Below are 20,112 nucleotides of genomic sequence, written 5' to 3'. Positions count from 1 at the left end.
ACATATACAACATCTGCAAAGTTAGGACACTCAAAGTTCAAAGCAAAGGGAGATATTGTCTTTTAAAGAATCCTCTGTTTAAGGACTACAACAAACGGCTGGTAGGGACTACAACAAGCTTCTTCCTGGGTTGGTGACATCACTAACCCTAAAATGTACATAAACCCTGTCCCCGAGAACACGCATCAAAGGGATGAGGCCATGTTATCGCAATACAGTACGTAACACAAATGCAATAGCATGTCATAAAAGCAAGATGCCAACAGAAGTTATAATCAGAATTAAACTAAATACCTGTTCTATCTTCATGCAGCATATATTCTCTGGCTCTGTAGGATCTTACAACAGTTCCCACACGAGCAATTTATAGATTATCATGACAGAATATGCAATCAATAGCTTTAAGATAGTTATCTCCACATCAGCTACATAAATTCATCAGCTAACCATTCAGAAACGTCCTGTTGCACTCTTCATGTTGTCACTTCTTCTTGAGTCTCTCCATCATTGTCCGACTCCGGTTTGAACATAAAAGGCTGAAGAGTTTCTGACATTTTCAGTGAGTCTTTGTGAGGTAATCGGCACTAACACAAGCTCTTGAAACCCCGCCCTCTGCTTAGGAGCAGCAGCTCATTTGCATTTAAAGGGGCACACACAAAAACTGAGTGTTTTTGCTCACTCTCAAAAAGTGACAAATTTAACATGCTATAAAAATGATCTGTGGGGTATTTTGAGCTAAAACTTCACATACACACTCTGGGGACACCAGAGACTTATTTTACATCTTGTAAAAATGGCATTACACCACCCTTTTAACACTATACCGCCAATAATGTAAGATATTTGGAAACCACAGATGGTTGTCATTCACTGTACTGAAAGACAGTTAATATAAAGATGTTTATTTTTCTGAAATTACGTTTTAATAGTATTTTCATGCTGTGACCGTGGGGGAACATAGCCTTGTGCACTTAGACTGTCTCATTCTAGCGTTTAATGCTGAGGAGGAATCTAGTCTACAAGCCTCTGAAGGGCTAGACTAGGAAGGACACAGCCTCACTATAGGATGCAACCTTCTGTTTGAGAAGCACCCGTACTCAACCACAAGCAGGCCTACTATGTTGACTTCAAGAGTGCATTGCAGTATGAATAAATTAAGCAATTGCTACTATTTTCTGGCTTTATTTGACAATTTTATTTGCTTTGTCGTCAGTATTAACACAACAAATTTGTGTTTGTGCACGACACAAAAGGTCACTTCAAGATAATGTCACAACTAAAGGGGAACCCCATTAACAGTCTGATGTTTCACAGCAGTTTGATGTTTATGATACAGGTTTTAGTAGTACAATTTGAATAGATAACTTGACATTGCCATATCAAATGTGCATTAGTTTATGATCTTCTTTGAAGTTAGGTCACTTTTATAAATAAACCCATTTATATTACTTCTCTTCCTTTACAAATTTCTTGTAACATTGTTGCACTTAGAGAAAGAGAATTATTATAGTAAAATAAAAGAACAGATGCTAGTTCAACTAAGTTCAACAAACTGTTGGACATTAAGTCAGTTTTACAGTATGTAACTCTGGTACAGTAAATGTTTTTCATTTGTTTTACTGTTTGTGGGTGATTTTCATTTTTGATAATTATCTGCATCTTCACTCCTCAAAAACAGACAGAAAGAACAGGTGAAAAATATGCGTGTTTACATGAAGAGAGTGGATGTGGTTTGAGGTTGAATGATATTGTAAAGTTGTGTCAACAAACTTGCTTGGTCCATATTCTGCATGATATGGAAATTATGTAGAGTGAGATGCAAAAGCGTAGGCCCAAATGTTGTTCTTGTTTTTACGGGTAACTCTGAGTTTGTTCCACAGAGTGCCGAAGGTTTGATTGTGCTACCAAATTTAGTTCATCATCAAGAGATTCTTCATTTTGGAAAATTGTTTATATAGTCTTTAGGTATAAAAGAAGAGTTGTGTCAAATTTTGTATACACTATGATGATTTACTACAGTGCATTGTTGCAATCTATTCTGAAAATGTGGAGAAAACACATATATTTGTATTTATGAGGAACAATAAGTGCCCAAAGTGCACATTTTTAAACAGTTGACCATCAAGAATGGTGAATGTGAAATAAACAAGATGGTGTTTGAGGAGGAGCATACATATTCAGAGTAATGCTATCTGTTTTTCTCCCACTTTTAAGAGTTATAACCAGACATGCTCATATTGTGACCTTGCATGTGTGTATTTGTAAGTTGTTGTTAGTTCCAGTAGATATTTCTGTCTATTAAAGGGATAGTTCACCCCAAAATGAAAATGTTGTCATCATTTACTCATCCTCATGTTGTTTCAAACTTGTATGAGTTTCTTTCTTCTGTTGAACACAAAAGTAATCAGACAGTTGACGGTAGCCATTGACTTCCATAGCATTTTTTCCTACTACTGACTGGTTACTTTTTTGTGTTCAACAGAAGAAAGAAACATACAGGTTTGGATTGGAACAACTTGAGGGTGAGTAAGTGATGACAAAATGTTCATTTTTGGGTGAACAATCCCTTTAAAGTTTGAAACAAATTGTACTGAATCATTTGAAAAGCAAACACAAATGATTTCCAGTACATTACAATTTGTATGATATTGTGTTGATATCGGCGCATTAATCATTTCTCACCTTCCAGTCATTTTCTTTATTTACTTCATGAAATAATCAGCTAATTTAATTCATTGTTTAATATAGTCTTTGTTACATATTTAAAAAATAATACAAATGGTCTAAAAAAAAAAAAAAGTTAAAATTTTTGAAAAAAGAACAATTTAGCACTTCCTTGAATTGAACAAAACTGATATTATCATGAATTATTGGTCCATGGGATCAAAATATTAATAAAAAATGCCCAAGCTAAAGACTTTATATTTCATGTACTTTTAGCTTGGCATATAGCTACAATTCAGCATGAGGTTGTACAAGCCAGCAGATGAAATTATTTTCATCAGAGAACAACAATACAGTATAATAGGAGGGAGCGGTTGAATGGGGTGCAGCAGCAATTTAGAGATTCAGGCATTGGTATAAAGGCAATGGTTTTGTCCTGCAATATTCTTTAGTGTATAGCTTAACTATATTTAATCCAGCAGTGGGTCCTAGAGCAGATAAAGCATGAGCTCACTGATTCCACTAGAAATGGGCTCAGACGGTGATCAGATGAGAGTTGTGGTTCATATCTCTGTGGGATCCTCCCCGTTTCTGCACTTCACGCATGTCCACATATTCTGTGTTGTCTGGATCACGGCGTTTTACATTCCTCTGAAACACAGTAAAATCAGTTGCATTTGAAGCATTGTGCCAAACAGCCATAGGTACAGTACAGTCATATTGCAGTGTTGGCACTGCAGAAGAAAGCCCTTACCTGCATTGGCACATAGGTCAGATTGTCAGAAGGCTCGGGATTTTTAACCTGGAGAGGAAGACAAAAACAGGACAATATATGAATGCAGAACAGCTCAACAGCATGATATGAATGTAATTGTATTAAGCTATATGTAATGTGTATGTATGTAATTGTATTTAGAATAACACATATTTGATGCTTGCATTGCATAAATGGGATTTAATTCAGTTTTCTCTGAAATTAAAGAATTTACATTGATTTTTTTTTTAAATATACTAAGCTGACAGCTTTATTAAAGGGTTAGTTCACCCAATAATGAAAATTCTAGGTCATTTATTACTCACCCTCATGTCGTTTCACACCCTTAAGACCTTCGTTTATCTTCAGAACACAAATTAAGATATTTTTGATAAAATCTGAGCGGTATATGACTCGTCCATAGACAGCAATTTAACCACCACTTTCAAGGTCCAGAAAGGTACTATTGTAAAACAGTCGACGTGACTGCAGTTATTTGTATATTTAAAGCAATATACAATATGAAGTTGCCTATATTTAAAGCAATTTTATTTATAATTTTATAAAGCGATGAGACGGTCGTGCTGCTCATGTGATCAGCTTTGGCCAATACTGATCACATGAGCAGCACGACCGTGTGATGCTGATGCAGGAGCCGGCCAATAACGAGCCACCGTTCTGACAACCTGGAAGCGCTGAATGTAAACAACGAATGAGAATGACACAGAAGAGAACATATTGTTGAATAAAGTCATTATTTTAATAAAGTCTCCTGGATTTCATCAAAAATATCTTAATTTGTGTTCTGAAGATGAACAAAGGTCTTATGGGTGTAGAATGACATGAGGGTGAGTAATAAATTAGAGAATTTAAATGTTTGGGTGAACTAATCCTTTAAATCCCATTTATCAGTGATGTTTGCACACAAAGGACAAAACACAAGTATAACAACAGATGACAGAAGATAAGAAACAGCATTAATTTTGAGCAGATAGTGTACCCCCCCAAAAAATATTTACTGACCCTTAAGTTTTTCCAAACCTGAATTTCTTTCTTCTGCTGAACACAAAAGAAGATGTTACCAGTATTCTTCCAAAAATATCTTCTTTTGTGTTCAGCAGGAGAAATAAAGTCATACAGTGAAACACCTTGAGGGTCAGTAAATGGTGACAATTTTCATTTCTGGGTGAACTATCCCTTTAAAAGGTGTATTTCCAATTTGTCAACAATTTTGAAAATATAATTTTTCGTCTTAGTGTTTACTATATTTATTTGCTTGGTCGGTGTCGTTGTGGGTTTTGGTTCTTTTTGCGGTTGTAGGCTGTAAAGACTTACTGAGATAACTGAAAACATTTGGCGAAGTGATATGGAACGGTAATGCGGTCAAGACCTGCCTAGAACTACTTTAGCCGTGCGTTTCCCTGAAAATAACTGTACGCCTTAGAAAGTTGGTCTAGAAGAATGACAAAGTAACCTACAGTATAGTCAAACTATTTGCGATACAAACCAGTATGTTTATAGGCTATTTGACAGTACATTACAATAATATACAAATGGCCACGCCCGCTCTTATGTTAATAAAATAAGGTGTAGGCTATTTAAAGATTTTTTTTTTTTTAATGGAAAAGTTCCATGGATGTTAAAGGTTCTTTACTGAAACTTTGATGTCAATAAGAAACATTTAAAAGTGGAAGGCACTTGTGAGTTTGCTGTATTGTGAATATAGTCATGCCGTTGTCTGTCATAATAACATGATGCATTCACGCCATGTCATAATTGCAGTAATTACAAATATTACAGATTTCTGAGAGCTCCTATTTGTACCATGTGACCGCTGTACTAACTACCGTACCCACTGCAGATTAATTTAGCCCTTCTTCAAGATGCAGACCGATCGGCGTATGGCATCAAAGTGCCGCGAGACCGATTGGAGAGCAAACTACTTCTTATGCTTTTAAATAGCTCTCGCGGTACTTTGATGTCATATGCTGCGGCGCCGATGCATCTCGAACAAGCCTAGCGTTGAACGTCATGTGTTGTCATCTCGAAATTACGGTAATTACGACATGGTGTAAACGCAACATGTAGCATTTTCATCACAACATAGCACAACGTTTCTAGATAAAATAAACGAATGCAACAAGATAGCCTATATTTAGTATTAAAGGGATAGTTCACCCAAAAATGAAAATTCTGTCATCATTTACTCACCCTTAAGTTGTTCCAAACCTGTAAAAATGTATTTGAAGTTTGAAGATATTTTGAAGAATGTTTGTAATTTGGGGCATCATTGACTAGAAGAAAAATTACTATGGAAGTCAATGGTGCCCCAAAACTGTTCAGATTCCTACATTCTTCCAAATATCTTCCTTTGTTTTCAACAGAACAAAGAAATTCATACAGGATTGGAAATGAACTTTGGGTTTTTGGGTAAACTATGCCTTTAAAGACACCAATAAAACAACGCATACAAACAAAATAAAAACTCTGTAAATAAGTTTTACCCTCAGCCTGATGTAGAATACAGTGAGAATAATGCTGTAGATAGAGAGCATCACCACCACTATGATCAGACCACAGATGAGAAGGGTATACATGTCTTCATTGTGGGTCTTGTCTTCAGGGGTCTTGACTTTAGGTATGTGTTCCTTGATAGGGCATGAACAGTTGGTTTTTGGTGAAGCCAATTCGTTACTGCAACCTTAAAATAAAATATATATTTATATAATAAAATTTATATAAAGGTTATTTAAAAAAAAAAAAAAAAAAAAGAAAAGAAAAAGATTCAAACTAAAAAAAAAATGTATATGCAGTTAAATACACCATTCCTGGGTTTATAGGCTACATTACTGTACTGTGTTGTGGAAATGGGGTGAACTTACTTCGGAAAAGCTTCACTGTTGGCCCTTCATAAGTTTGGATTGGAAGCGGATCTATTTTGGATATCTCGCAGGAAAATTCATTTGTATGTAGGGCCCCAGGATTCATCAAGGTGAACTTGAATTTGTTGCCATCATGCTGTTGCCATTTACACTTGTCATCTTCTTTGTCCTTAATCTCACAAACATATTTATTATTCATTTTCAGCTTGGCTTCCAGTCCAATTGCTCCTTTTGCCAAATACATACATGTGACACTGACTGAGCCATCGTCATTTAACGTCTGGTTGAGAGGTTCACTCACTTCCAAACTACAAACTGAGGTAACAAAGAAGAGATTTCATTAATTCATGTATAGTTCAAACATTTTCTATTTTCTTTTTTACTTTGAGGAATCTATTTGACTTTGATAATATTTACATGCACATCGTTTTCCAATTAAAGTCAATATTGTTTAAGTCTTTATTCTGAAAATTACATTTACATGCTCCACAGTTATTGGGAATATTCATAGCCAATCTAAATAAACATAAGACCTGCTATTCTTATTGAAATGCTCTTGCCATTTATTATGTCATTTCTCATTCATGTCATTTCAATTACACACATCAGTGTGACAACCTGCAAATTGTCTAATCTAGCATGCACCTTCATTTGGACATATAAAAAAAAAATCATCCATGTTGGATATTCAGAACATAACAGCTGTTCAGATATTCAGAAACCAGAACATTGGTTTAATCTGGTTTTGGCAGTCAGGACATTTACATTAATCTGAATATAACCATATGTAAATGAAGTGTCTCATTTCAATACACCTATATATTTCCTGTAGATTTAAACAAACATGACAGGCAAAAATTACCATAAAAATGGCCAGTTAAAACCAACTTATTGCTGGTTACCAGAATAATGGCATGAATGTAAACAGAAGAGTAATTGAAAACAGCATGAGAAAGGTTATCCTCTTACCGTTGTGAAGGATCAGAGAAAAGCTGAGAGTGAGCAGAGTAAACCTGTCAGGCATGTTAGCGTATCCTCGTCAGTTTGTCGGTGTGATGGTGGCCGAGCCTCTTCACTTTGTTTTTACTGGAGTGAGAAAACACAGGAAGTATGTGGGTTAGTGATCAATTTCACCCACATCATACTTATCACTCGTTGTTGTGTGAGAAGTTGATTAAGTGATGAAGGAAAACAGCAACATTTCACACACAGTAAAGATTCATTATTGTGAAATGAATCAAGTTGTGGGACATTATTTAAAAACTGTGATTGAGTTTTTACCTCTTGCTTAAGGTGTCCCAGACGAGACACATGTCTGTCAGTGAGGAAATGAGTGGGCAGCTTTCTTGAAATATGAAGTTGTTGAAAGGAAAATGTTTGATGCACAACCATGTTAGGAAAAACCCATATCTTACTAAATGAGCAATAAAGAAATCCTGAACCACTTACTTTTAAATGCATTTTAGTTTCATATGAAATATGCTATGGTTATGTATGTATGTATGTATGTATGTATATATATCATATACTCTATATTGTTTACACGTCAAGATCAAATCTTCAACTAATTGGTGTGAAGGTGATTTTTACATCACATACATGATTTTATAAATGATATATGATTTCAACAGGTTTTATTTTTTTCACTATAAGCCAAATATATGAATCATGTTAATGTCCTAGTTGTGGTGAGGGTTGTTTGTGATACAGACTTTTTGTAAATCAATCTATTTTCAGTTCCACATCCTGTTGAAGCACTTACAAATATGAAAGCACAGCAAGATATCAGGTACTCATGTCCTGTTTTTGTGATGGATAGCTGAGGTTCACAGAACTGAGACATGTTTGTGATGACTTTGTCACATTTTTTTCCTCTTCATGTCTTGGAGACATGAAAAATAGAGAGAAAAAAAAATAGAGAAGATTGATATGACGGCTGACATATATGTTTGACTTATTTTAACTTATAAAGCCATTACCATTTGTGCCGTTACTTATTATTATTACCATCGTATGATTTTACTTTGGTTTCCAAGGAGGATCAGTTTGTAGGGTTTTGAGATGTAAAAAATGTCATATAATTTCTTAGATGTCATATTGAAACTCATAAAATTCGAGTAACAAACTAATAGAATAGAAAAAAAGAAAGAAAAAAAACTAAAGACTTTCAATAACCTGGTTGCACAAATGTACACACCCCTCAACTAAAACTTGGTTGAAGCACCCTTTGCTTTTAATACAGCTGCTAGTCTTGTCAGGATTATAATAACTACTTCAGTGCAGGTTTGAATGCGATTGGTTAATTCCAAACAATGTAACATGCCCCATTATAAAAGGGTGTGCACACTTATGTAACTTAAACATTTTCTTAAATGTTTCAGTAGCACTTTATTTTACAGTCCTCCTATTTCGCATCTACGTACTATATGTAAGCAATAAGGTACGAGAGGCGGTGCTGTATCTTGAATAAGTCATGGCTGAAGGGCGTTGTTAGTCACGACGTGAAATTGAGTCCCTGCAAACCCTTCAGCCGTGACTTATTCACCATACAGCACTAGCCTCGAGTACCTTATTGCTTTTATAAAACGGTTACCACACAATACAAATATTAAAGCCAAAAATATGTATCAATGCAACTTTCATGAAGTAAACTTTCACTAAAAGCCTTCCTTCCGCCCGAAACTGAGTGTGAACAGCAACAGAAGTTACATTATTACAACATTAGATGGCGGCAAAGACTGTCTTTATGAGTGTGTCAGTCAGTAGCGAAGACTTTTATATTGAAAATGGAACAAGACGCAACAATGCTTTGACTAGCGTTGTCAGTCACGGGAAAACTCCTTAACTGTTAAAAGGACAAGATAACACATCGGACATTTAAACAGATTTTTTATTATGAACATAGGGCTGAGGCTGAAGGAAAACGCTAAATCTGAATACAGGTAATAAACTCGCTCACTCGATCTCTTTCTCACAACACTCTTCTACATAACACAGTAAGCTTCAATGAACAACATCAACTGAGAACAAACAGTTTACGTTGCTAAGAGTGGTTGCTAAGGATGTTGTGTAGTGATACACAGAACCGTTTGATGACGCGATTATAGCCGTGTTTTATCATGAATAAGAATCATGATAAAGGACTCAAGGACAGGAACTAACCATTTTATAAACTTATTGTAGTAATTATAATAATGGGTAATAACTACCAGTTTTGCCCCTAAATCTAATCTTAACCCATGTAGTTGCTTTAAATTATTCAGTACTTTCTTTGTAAGTACACTGTAAGTATTGAAAGTGCACATACTGAAAAATAAAGTGCAACCAAAGTTTCAATTTGTTACATGAATTTTGTTGGTTTCAACATCATACTAAATGTGTAAAAATATCAATTTCAACAGTGGTGTGTGGACTTTTTTTAGCCACTGTATATTTACTAATGAGGTGTACACTGTAAACCCAAACAAGTTTTATCACAAAGTTTAAGGAAGTAGAACTGGCAGGTTTTTATTTTGTACTCAAACATTTTAATTGTTCTTAACTTGAAATGTCTAAGTACACTAATTCATACATTTAACTTAACATTTTCATGTAACCTCAATGTGAACATTTTTATTAGTGTAAACGTAAGTTTGTCTAAATTAAAAGAAAAAAAAGTTCATAAAACTCAAAGCAATGAAACAGTTCAGTTTACTTAAAATGTATCAGTTCTGAGAAAGAAAAAGAAAGTGCTCAATACTCATAACAGCTGATTTGACTGAACTAGTTTGTTTAATTTAAGTTTGTCCTACTCAAACCAATTATTTATTTTGAGTGTTAGGTTTTACAGTGACAGTGTCATCATAACCACAAGGAATTCTTAGAAAACAAATCATGACACCATCTAGACATAAGAAATAATTCTTTATCAGAAAACAGATCAAACATGATTTTTGTTTTAAAACAAATATGTTTATTTCATTAATAAAATGAAAGAAAACAAAATAAAAAAGACAATGATCAAATGTAATGTAAATACATGTGAATACATGCAGGTGAGAATACATACATGGAACTGTAAAATACAGTGAGTACATGCCAATACATGCAGTAAAAAATTACATGTAAATACATGCAGGAGAAAATGACATGCAGGTACATGCAGGTGAGAATACATGTGAGTACATGTAAATGGGGAGATTGCCCCCTTAGAATTTCATATAGCTCTCTTTTTGTGAAAGCATAGGTGCCATAGACGAAGAAGCCCTCCATTTGCAGATGATAATCTGTGTTATAGAGATGAGTGACATATGAGTGACATCAATTCACATTATTTTCAAACTCAAAACTCAGCATATAGACTACTAGTGCCATGCTGATCTTTTATAGAAAATAATTAGAATAGACATATTTCTCACCTGTAGAATAAAGCTGCAGGAAGTGATGATTAGAATGGCATATAGCAGTGGAAGTGGGCCCAGATCATCTTTGACAGCTTCCTGCTCGGATGTCTGCCTCTGGCTTTGACTCTGGCTCAGGCTGGATGCAGTGGGGCAGTTTGGGGTTTCTAAAAAAAGAAAATCAGTGATTTCTAAAGTTGCCCTCTGGATGGCACCCTACCCCACCCACCCATGAATCCCCCTTTCATTGCACTGAAAACAATACATAGGGCTATATGATTCATTTTTCTCATTTTAATCTTTTTATACAAAGATCATACTTTTGATGAGGCCTTATACTTTTTGAAAACAGGAAGCTAGTGGCATTTAAGTGCTACCTCCTCATCTTTGGTGATTGTTTTTCAGTCCTTTTTGTCTTTAGGAGCTTACGTTAGCAGACTATCGTCATAAAGAAATCTACATTTTCAAAGAAAAACATCATTCACGCGTAAAGTCAAAGTTTCCATGTATGTAGAGCACAAAGTGATGTAAATTTGAATGTGCGGGGAGGCCCCATTTCCACCCAGTGTCTTCGGGTGACCGCATTTCCTTCCTCACACATTTATAAAATAGCCTACTCTCTAGCTCCATCTAGAGCTTAAACAGTGACATATGGCTAAGGCTCTGTGAACATGATATAAAATTTGCTATTAAAATGTATGTTGAAAACATATCGGGATAAAGATTTATGATAACATATACTTCATTTATTTTAAGTGGCTTCTAAAATGCATTTTTTGTTTTGTTAATCAATTCAATAACTGCTGTTAGTAATATTAATACAAAAATTCTAAATTATTTATCGTTACAGACTCAGACATCTACATCAACAACTGTGTACAAAAAAAGGTGAAACTGTGGGAAAACCACATGCAAGAGACTGAAAACAAGACTAACCTTGTATGTAAACAACAGTGCCCTTCCCAACCCCTCTGACATACGGAGGTGGGAAGAGAATCTCGATCTCACAACGATAGAGGTCTGTGTCTACCCCTCTGAGTCCACTGATGATCATATCCACTCTTCCAGAGCTAATATTCCCTCTGCAATTAACTGTGCCATCTGTTGTAAAGTAGGGCTCAGAGAGGTTGACAAAAACGCTGCAGATCCTCTCCTGACCATGCGAACCTTTATACAGAGAAACCTGCATTTCCTCTAGCCTTGACTTTGGACCAAAGGAGCATTGGAGTGAGACCTCTCCTTCTTTTCCTACCACACGATAAGGCTGAGACACCTGCAGGGCTGGAAACAAAACAAAAGATGAATGAAACATCAGATATAGCCTGAATACTCATTATACTCACTTATTGTAATTTTTTTTTTTTTTAAGTTTTGGTGATTATTGAACTTAATAACATTCTTTCTTTTCTTTTTTTTTTTTTAAAGTATAGAGCAGTTTAGAGTGTCAATCTGAATTTAGAACATTTAGAACAAAAGCACTCCAAGGTTCAAGTTAAACTTAATTATATTCCAACAGGAATTCTTGCTGAAAATGAGGATCTGGAGCATGTTGGAAGTTGTAAATATAGGCCAAAGTTTGACCCACTTTAATTTTGCTGCATATTAATAGCAACACCTTAATTGTCAAATAGCAAAATATAAGATACAATCCTTAAAAAAAAAAAAAAAAAAAAAGTTTATTATTAAAAAGTATTAATAAAATGCACTATACTATTCTTTCCACACAGCCCACAGAGGTAAAGCTGTTACTATCTGTGCCTGAAAAGCAAAGACACAACAATAAATATTTGAAGCCCAGAAGGTACTTACCGAATCCCAGCGGGATAAATATTATAAAGATTCTAATAAGTGTGATAATCATTGTGTCATGTAATAATAGCTGTGAAGGTATCCCCCTGTCTCTTTATACTTGAGTGAGTTCTGGAAAAAGCTTTGTGACATCAGTAACGTGGCAGGAAACCTCAAGCTGACTGCAAATGCCCGTAAAGTGCTCAAATTTTGCAAGTAATGTAGACAATTTGCACAATATGTGTAATCAAGGGGAAAAAAAATCGAATGAGCATGAGACTCGAGCAAAAACAGTACAATAGCAGTGGAACTGGAAAATTTGGTTAAGGGTGTGGTTTGATTCTCAGCCTATCATAAAGCCCAGTGGTCAAGAGATTATTTGCCTCTCTGAATTTGGGGAAAATATTAAAATCAGATATACACTTGAAAACGGATTCGGCGCTTTCGAAATTAGTACAATACCTGGTCAGCATAATGTATCTGCTGATCACTTGTTCATTATTGCATCATGTTAGATTATAAGGAGTGTTGGAAATGTATAATGCGTTTATTATAGACATAAAATGGAAGGATGATCAAATAGTATTACATTTAATCTGAATTTTATTATTGTATTTCATTTTATTCTGTTGGGTCACAGTTTTACCAACTATGTACTTGCATTACAATTTAAAGCATTTGATATAATACATAACACAAAACTTATAATGTCTCTTGGGAGTGCTCTTCATTAAAGACATAAAATGGAAAAATGCTCAAATATCATTTAGTTTAATCTGATTTTTATTATTGTATCAAAGTTTAATTCATAATTAATTCATACCTACTATGCACTTACAATACAGTTTAAAGCATTTGATATAATGCATTCATTGTGTACATATACTGTAAGCTACATGTCATTCTGTGAAACTAAGATTTTTATCGACTACAAAGGTTAATGTTATCGTTAACATAAACACACTGGTACAGATCCTGCATGTGAATCTCGCTAGACATTTTGCAGAACAATGGTTACCGCCACCCACCACCCTATTCTTTTTTCCTGTCGTTTCCTGTCTCTGCTGTCACTATCAAATCATATTGATATGTTGCTTTTTACACTGGTGCAGGTTTGGATATTGCATATATTTTTAATAGTAAGTGCAATAGTGTAATTACAGATACAGTATTTACAGACAGTAAAAAATAAAGTGGGATCTTCTATACTCGTAGCCACAACGGAACATTCATTCATTGTCTTGTGCAAAAAAAAAAAAAAGATTGTATTTTTTCTCTAAATGAATTCAAATCGTACACAAGTCACATTGAAGAGATTCCCGAACAATTGCATCAATGAAACACAGGTTTCCGTTAAAGTCAGGGCGTCATAGTGTTTCAGTGTAAATATATACATATATAAACATACAACAGCAATAAATACAAGAACAATTACTGGTTAATACGTCTGGTGTGACGGACAGTACTGCTCAGCTGACTCGAGGCACAAATGTAACAGTCATGTATTGCTGATATTTGCTGGATCCTGAGCTCGTCAGTGTCGTCTGAATCCTCCCGGTCTTGTGTTCATGTAGGGGTTCTCAGGTGGCTCATGGTTCTTGAGTTTACACTGGAATAAAAACAGTGCATCAACAATTTCATAGTGCTTTTTAAATCTTGACTTTGTGAGATTCCAAATATGAACTCTTTGATATAGCGTTGGTTATATAGGACAAGTCCTTGCTGCAGAGAACTGCGTGAGCGTGTAAGCGTGTGGTTGCAGATGTGGATACTCACAGCGAGGTAACAGCTGAAGACTGTGATAAACAGGTTGTAAACAAGGGCGACCCCACAGCCAATAGTAAGTGGCAGTGGCAGATCAGTGGGACAAGTGAGAGGTGATTCTGTGGGCTGCAGCAGAGCATCTGAAATCAATACAAACATTATTAAATGAAACATATATTGATGTAATGTACACTTTCTACTGTAAAAGTCACATAATCTGCATTGCTCTAACTAATCAAGCAAAAAGACTGCAATGAACCTGCTGGTTTAAGATCTGCAGATCGTATTAGGCAGGTTTAAGCAGGGGACTTAGGGATTAGTACGTTAAGCACATTTAAATGCGAGTTAAAATTATTTTAATCATTTAATTAGCATCTTTTTTTTTACCTTTGATGAGCAGTATAGTCTGTATGATGTGAGTGTCTTTTGTGCAGCAATATAGTCCCGTGTCATTAGCTTCAGTCCTTAGAATCTTATATGAGACGGAGGAGTTTTCTTTGAACACCTGAAACTTCTGTAATGATTGTTGAGTGTTGTTTCCCATATCTGTTGAGTGCAGTTTTGTATCACCCTTGTGTAGACTGATAGTTATGCGTTTGTCATCCTCTGCAAGCCCCGGGCAGGACACAATTGCTGTTGCATTTTCATCCACGCTTATTATTTGTCTTTGTTCGCCTGAAAGGTAAAAGCACATATGCACATTTTGTTTTTGAAAGATAGAGATTGAGGATGTGGTACAGTGCAGGGAAAGGAGTCGACAGGTTCCTCCACTGCTGATTTGTTTCTTTAGTTTTGTTTTGTAAGATTAATTTCAATCTACATTATAAAACCTCTCGTTTTGATTAATATTCTGGAGATGCTCAGTTCACACAGTTATAAATATCCACATGGACACATATGCTGCGTAGCACTTACATCAGCCTTAACTGAATTAAGAAGCAACAGAAATTCTCAAACCTTTGTCAAGATAGCAGTTTGAGGAGGATTCAGTAAGTTCAGGATGGAAGAGGATAAGGAGAACAGCCATTGCAATGATCCACTGCTCATGCATTTCTGCACTGCTGCTCCGAGCACGTGAAAACAGGGAAATATGACTTCAGAACTTTTACAGACAGATGCACGAGTCAGACGGGGTGAGGGGGTGGGGGCTGTTTCCTACCTGCGTCACTATTCAACACTATAGAGGACTGCCAAACATTTGACAGGGATCTGAAATGGCTGATCTTTGCATACACCTTTTTTTTTTTTTTTACAGAAAGTCTCATGTCTTAAAATGAAGTAATTTACTTTTGTTCGTAATGTAATAAAAACAGTAAGTAGAAGAATAAAATTGGCAAAACTTCCATGATTTGAACAATATTTCACTTGATATTTTAGCATTAAAGAAGAAATAAAGAAAAAATCTGCAATCAGCAATTAAGGGGCCAAGCACCAAAAAGCCATGATGAGTTCTGCAGGCATGGCTGGGAGCATCAGACCAGTTTCAAAATTGAGCAATTAATGACGTAACAACACAAAATCATAGATACAATAGGTTTTATGTGCAATATAACTTCTGTTTTCTGTAAAACAGATTAGATCGCTTCCAGTTTAGGCCTTTTATATGTGATTAATTAAAAAATAGCTGTTTTATTCAAGATAACTTCAAAGGATAGAGCAAAGATGAGCATAACTAATGTCCCCTGCATATGCAGATTGATATTTAAAAGCTTTTTGAATTTTTCTTCTTCACACTAAGGTTTGGATATTTAATAGAATAAAACACCTGTAACAATGTGAACTAGGTAGTTTCGCTGATACTTTAAAAGTCCATGTCTTCGCTTCATACTGCTGTTAACACTTTCTCTGACAAGCGGATGCAATGAGACTAGTTTTCTGGTTTGGTCATGTGACGTTCGACATATGCCCTATTGTTTGTAATGGTATTTAATTGCTTATAACTGTTGACCAATAGGTGGCACTGTCACCAAATTGATTTGGTCAATGTGAGATGAGAATAATACATACTAAGGCTGCATCCGAAATCGCATACTTCCCTAGTAGGTACCCAGATGGCCTACTTTTATGATAAGGGCAACGTGGTGAATGTAGTATGTCCAGATTACATTCAAGGGTTAGTTCACCCATAAATGAAAATAATGTCATTTATTACTCACTCTCATGTCGTTCTACACCCATAAGACCTTTGTTCATCTTCGGAACACAAATTAAGATATTGTTGATGAAATCCGATGGCTCAGTGAGGCCTCCATTGAGGCCTACACAATCTTTATATTGCACATTCCCAAATTTCTATATATCCTAATTATTGTTAATATGTAATTCATTTTTCCAGGAGCTCATCGCTTCTACCTTCAGTTAAACTGCTAACAGTGATTGTAAATTAATTGCCTAAATTATTACATTATTTGCTAACGGCATTCTTTAAATTGTAATGTTGACATGCATTCTCTGTAAAGCTGCTTTGAAACAATATGTATCATGAAAAGCGCTATACAAATAAATGTGAATTGAATTAAATATTGTAAAGCGACAATAATACATTTTTTGCACCAAAAAACAAAATAAATACATGTCCACAAAATTGTTGGTGTTATTCGAGAACGGTTTGGTCAGTCCGTCTGAACTGAAGATGACCAGATTCGAATTTGGTGAAAATTGGATCAACGATCTTGGAGAAGTTCGAAAAAGTAGATTTTTTTTTCAAAGAAAATTCAAAATGGTGGACAGCAAGTGTGATTTACTATGGCATAATTGGTTTCACTGGTCTTGATAGATTCCTTGAGTTATACCAAGAACAGTTTCATTAAAATAGGTACAGTTAATCAAAAGCTATTAGCATTTTTTTTTTAAATTTCATTATAAATTTTGACTAGAAATGGCACTGTCTCTAAACTTTTTGAGTACCTTCAGGGCATGGTGCTGATGACACTTACTGAGTTTTGTAACGATACACCAATGCATTCATAAAATATAGCATTTTATGACAACATTCAAAATGGCCGACCCCAAAATGGCCAACATGGGAAAACTGCCATTCGACTCATTTGCACCAAATCAAAAGAGACTGGTTTTGTGATTTTTGGGCAAACTGTTCAGAAGTTATTAGCAAAAAGATCAATTTTTCATATATCCTGACCACTAGGTGGCACTGTGCCAAAATGTTGCAAGTAACTTCAGGTCATGCTTGTGATGACATGTACCAAATTCAGTCTTAATACACTCAAGTGTTGCGGAGATACAGCCTCATGTCTATTTTGGCATACCCTTCTACAAATTTGTTGATGCGCTATACAAGAATGTTTTGGTCTATCAAAATTCTTTTAATAACATTTTGCCAACATGGTCTGAAGATTATTTGAACCAATTTTGGTGAAAATCGCATGAACCATTTAGGAGTATCAAAAAAGAATCATCTTGAGCCAAGAATCAGATTCAGAGGAAAAGCCCTTAATAGCATAAACATGAGTGCAAATTTGGACTGTTGGTGGCGCTAGAGGGATTGAGTTACAGACTCCAAAATTGCTGTGGTTGATGTTCCGACTGTCTTCTATCTGTGTTCCAAATTTTATCTTTTTCCCCGCAAACGGTTCTATTATAAGTGGAATGTGAAGAAAATAAAAATAAGAATAAGAAAACTAACAGATAGAATAGATGCCTTTGCACCTTCTGTGCTTGGCCCCTAATAAACACAGAATAGATATTTTCCAACCTTCATGTGCAGGGTTTTTAAAGGATGAGAAGTACAAGAAGTGCTTTTCCCTGTTGTGGATTTTTACATAATGAGGTCATATTTATTAATTTTTTTCTGTTCACATTTTTTGCATTGAAACTTCTCGGCACTCTTATGCATGTGACATCTGTCACACACAAATACACTGCCACTGTGCAGCATTGCAGAGGAAGTGAATGATAACAAAAGGAAAGAAGAGGTGTTGTCTGCAATGTTGTGGTTACATTTTACATTTGTGGTTACAAGTACATTTTACCATCAGCATTCTGTAACATTCTGCAACTGTTGACTGCATTTACGAGCAAGCAAACGTTTCTCTGCCTCTGAATCCAGTGTTGGTTCTTGATAAGTTGTTTAAAATAATATACATACTGTTTAAAAAAACCTGATCATTATCCAAACTAAATCTCCAAGTAGAAAATAATTACCAATTGTTTAACCGAATCAGTAATTCTTAGAAAAATCATGCTTTGATTATCAACAACACTGATTTTTCTGTGTTTGTGTATTTTATGTATGCTTGCTAGCTTCGAAATGTCAGTATGTTCTCATTTGTGTTTTTATCGTTTAGTATAGCCTATTTATTATTAAAGGCACAATATGTATGATTTTTGGGTTGAAATATCCAAAAACCACTAGAACAACAATGTTATATATTTTGTTGACTTGTGTACTTACATTATCCCAAATGTTTCCAAGCATGTTTAAATCCAGAGAAATAAGCCATTTTAACCAGGACACGGATCGTGTCCGTGCGTCGCCTATCAATGACATCATACATTTTATTTTGTAGAAACCATGGAAATATTTAATCTATTGTGTTTTTATTAGACAGGTGAGCAGCTGTTTGAATACATTAATCGACAGAAAATGAATTGTTATATAGCTCAACACAGTAAGTCTTATTGTTTAAATCTCGTTTCTTGATTTACCATGTACCATGTTTTACCATGCTTAATATTGATCTAGCTTACTGCAGTGTGCAACAAGTGTCTCAGAGTAGCCGAGCAGAGTAGCACTTTAACAACTTTCAACAAACAAATGTATCTAATATGATAAAGCAGCGCTGCGTTACCCCACGTACTCATGACCGGAAGAAGCGGAAATGGTCCTCTGCGGCATAATAAAAGCTCCACTGCTCGAGCCGTGTGTTGCGCTTGTCTCTCATTACCAATCACTCCAGCAACCTCATTCTGCTCCGATGGTTTTTAGCCACACCCTGCTTCATACAGTAATGTTATCTTTGATAATGTATCTTTAATGCATTAGCTCATCCATGAATATGATTTCTGCCCGAGTCCCATCGGATTCTTTTCTGCCAGCTGTAGACATGAAGACAACACCTCCCATGATCGCGCGAAATCAAGGCATCATCAAGCTACGCCTTTGTTTTGAATAAGCGACCTCTAGTGGCGAAAAACTACATATTGTGTCTATAAATATTTGTAATTGCTAAACTTCATAAAATTACATTAAACTAGCTTTGAAAATCACTTGCAGTAAGAGATGTAACCACTAAATGGCAGAATGTGTCTCCAGCACCTGTTTCTTGGTTATAATTTACAAGGCTGTGAAACTCACTTTTTATAATCACATTATTTTAAACATCAAATGTTTGTTGATGAACATTGAAATGGCTTTCTAATCTTTTCTCTGTTCCTTGTAGAACAGAGCATTTCTAATACAGTGCACATTCATCTTCACTAAGAATCGAGACTGATGTAGACCACAGAAAGATTGTAGTGGTCTCAATTTCACATAGCATTGATGAGTCACACTTGTTTGATGTGGTTAGGCTGCAGGCCTTCTTGTCTTCATACTCATCTACTCTTATTTCATACCCCTTTGAAACCCCCCCAACTCTACTATCATTATCTATAGGTCCATCTGTGGCATCACATACAAACCTGTGTGCAGAAGCATTAAAGGATTAGTTCACTTTCAAATTAAAATTTCCTGATAATTTACTCACCACCGTGGCATACACATAACACATTATCAATTTATATTTTCAAATCTGTTAAAGGATTATTAGGCTGCATAAATGAGGTCAGCTTCCTATAACACCAGATGTACTCATTACATCAGAAGAAGAATGGCATCTATGCTAATATTAGTCTTTCTGTTTATCCCGAGGTTTACCGAAGT

General features: G+C 35.4%; 2 protein-coding genes across 2 annotated transcripts; both read right to left on the bottom strand.

Moving 5' to 3' along the window:
• Positions 1 to 1,181: 1,181 nt before the first annotated feature.
• si:ch211-67e16.3 (uncharacterized) lies at positions 1,182 to 7,652 on the bottom strand. The gene is made up of 6 exons (XM_067410018.1): positions 7,582 to 7,652; positions 7,270 to 7,386; positions 6,301 to 6,615; positions 5,923 to 6,119; positions 3,419 to 3,466; positions 1,182 to 3,315 (listed from the first exon to the last, which is right to left on the bottom strand). The coding sequence occupies exons 2-6, from the start codon at positions 7,322 to 7,324 to the stop codon at positions 3,199 to 3,201; spliced, it is 732 nt and encodes a 243-aa protein (XP_067266119.1). The 5' UTR covers positions 7,325 to 7,386; positions 7,582 to 7,652; the 3' UTR covers positions 1,182 to 3,198.
• A 2,580-nt stretch (positions 7,653 to 10,232) lies between these two features.
• Positions 10,233 to 12,569, bottom strand: LOC137036410 (cytotoxic T-lymphocyte protein 4-like). The gene is made up of 4 exons (XM_067410567.1): positions 12,489 to 12,569; positions 11,616 to 11,960; positions 10,698 to 10,846; positions 10,233 to 10,565 (listed from the first exon to the last, which is right to left on the bottom strand). The coding sequence occupies exons 1-4, from the start codon at positions 12,538 to 12,540 to the stop codon at positions 10,488 to 10,490; spliced, it is 624 nt and encodes a 207-aa protein (XP_067266668.1). The 5' UTR covers positions 12,541 to 12,569; the 3' UTR covers positions 10,233 to 10,487.
• Between the last annotated feature and the right edge of the window lie 7,543 nt (positions 12,570 to 20,112).

This window comes from Chanodichthys erythropterus, chromosome 14 (genome assembly GCF_024489055.1).
Source record: "Chanodichthys erythropterus isolate Z2021 chromosome 14, ASM2448905v1, whole genome shotgun sequence".
Classification (NCBI taxonomy): Eukaryota; Metazoa; Chordata; class Actinopteri; order Cypriniformes; family Xenocyprididae; genus Chanodichthys; species Chanodichthys erythropterus.
The sequence above is the reverse complement of the archived record's forward strand: the minus strand, read 5'-3'. Positions and strand labels throughout refer to the sequence as shown.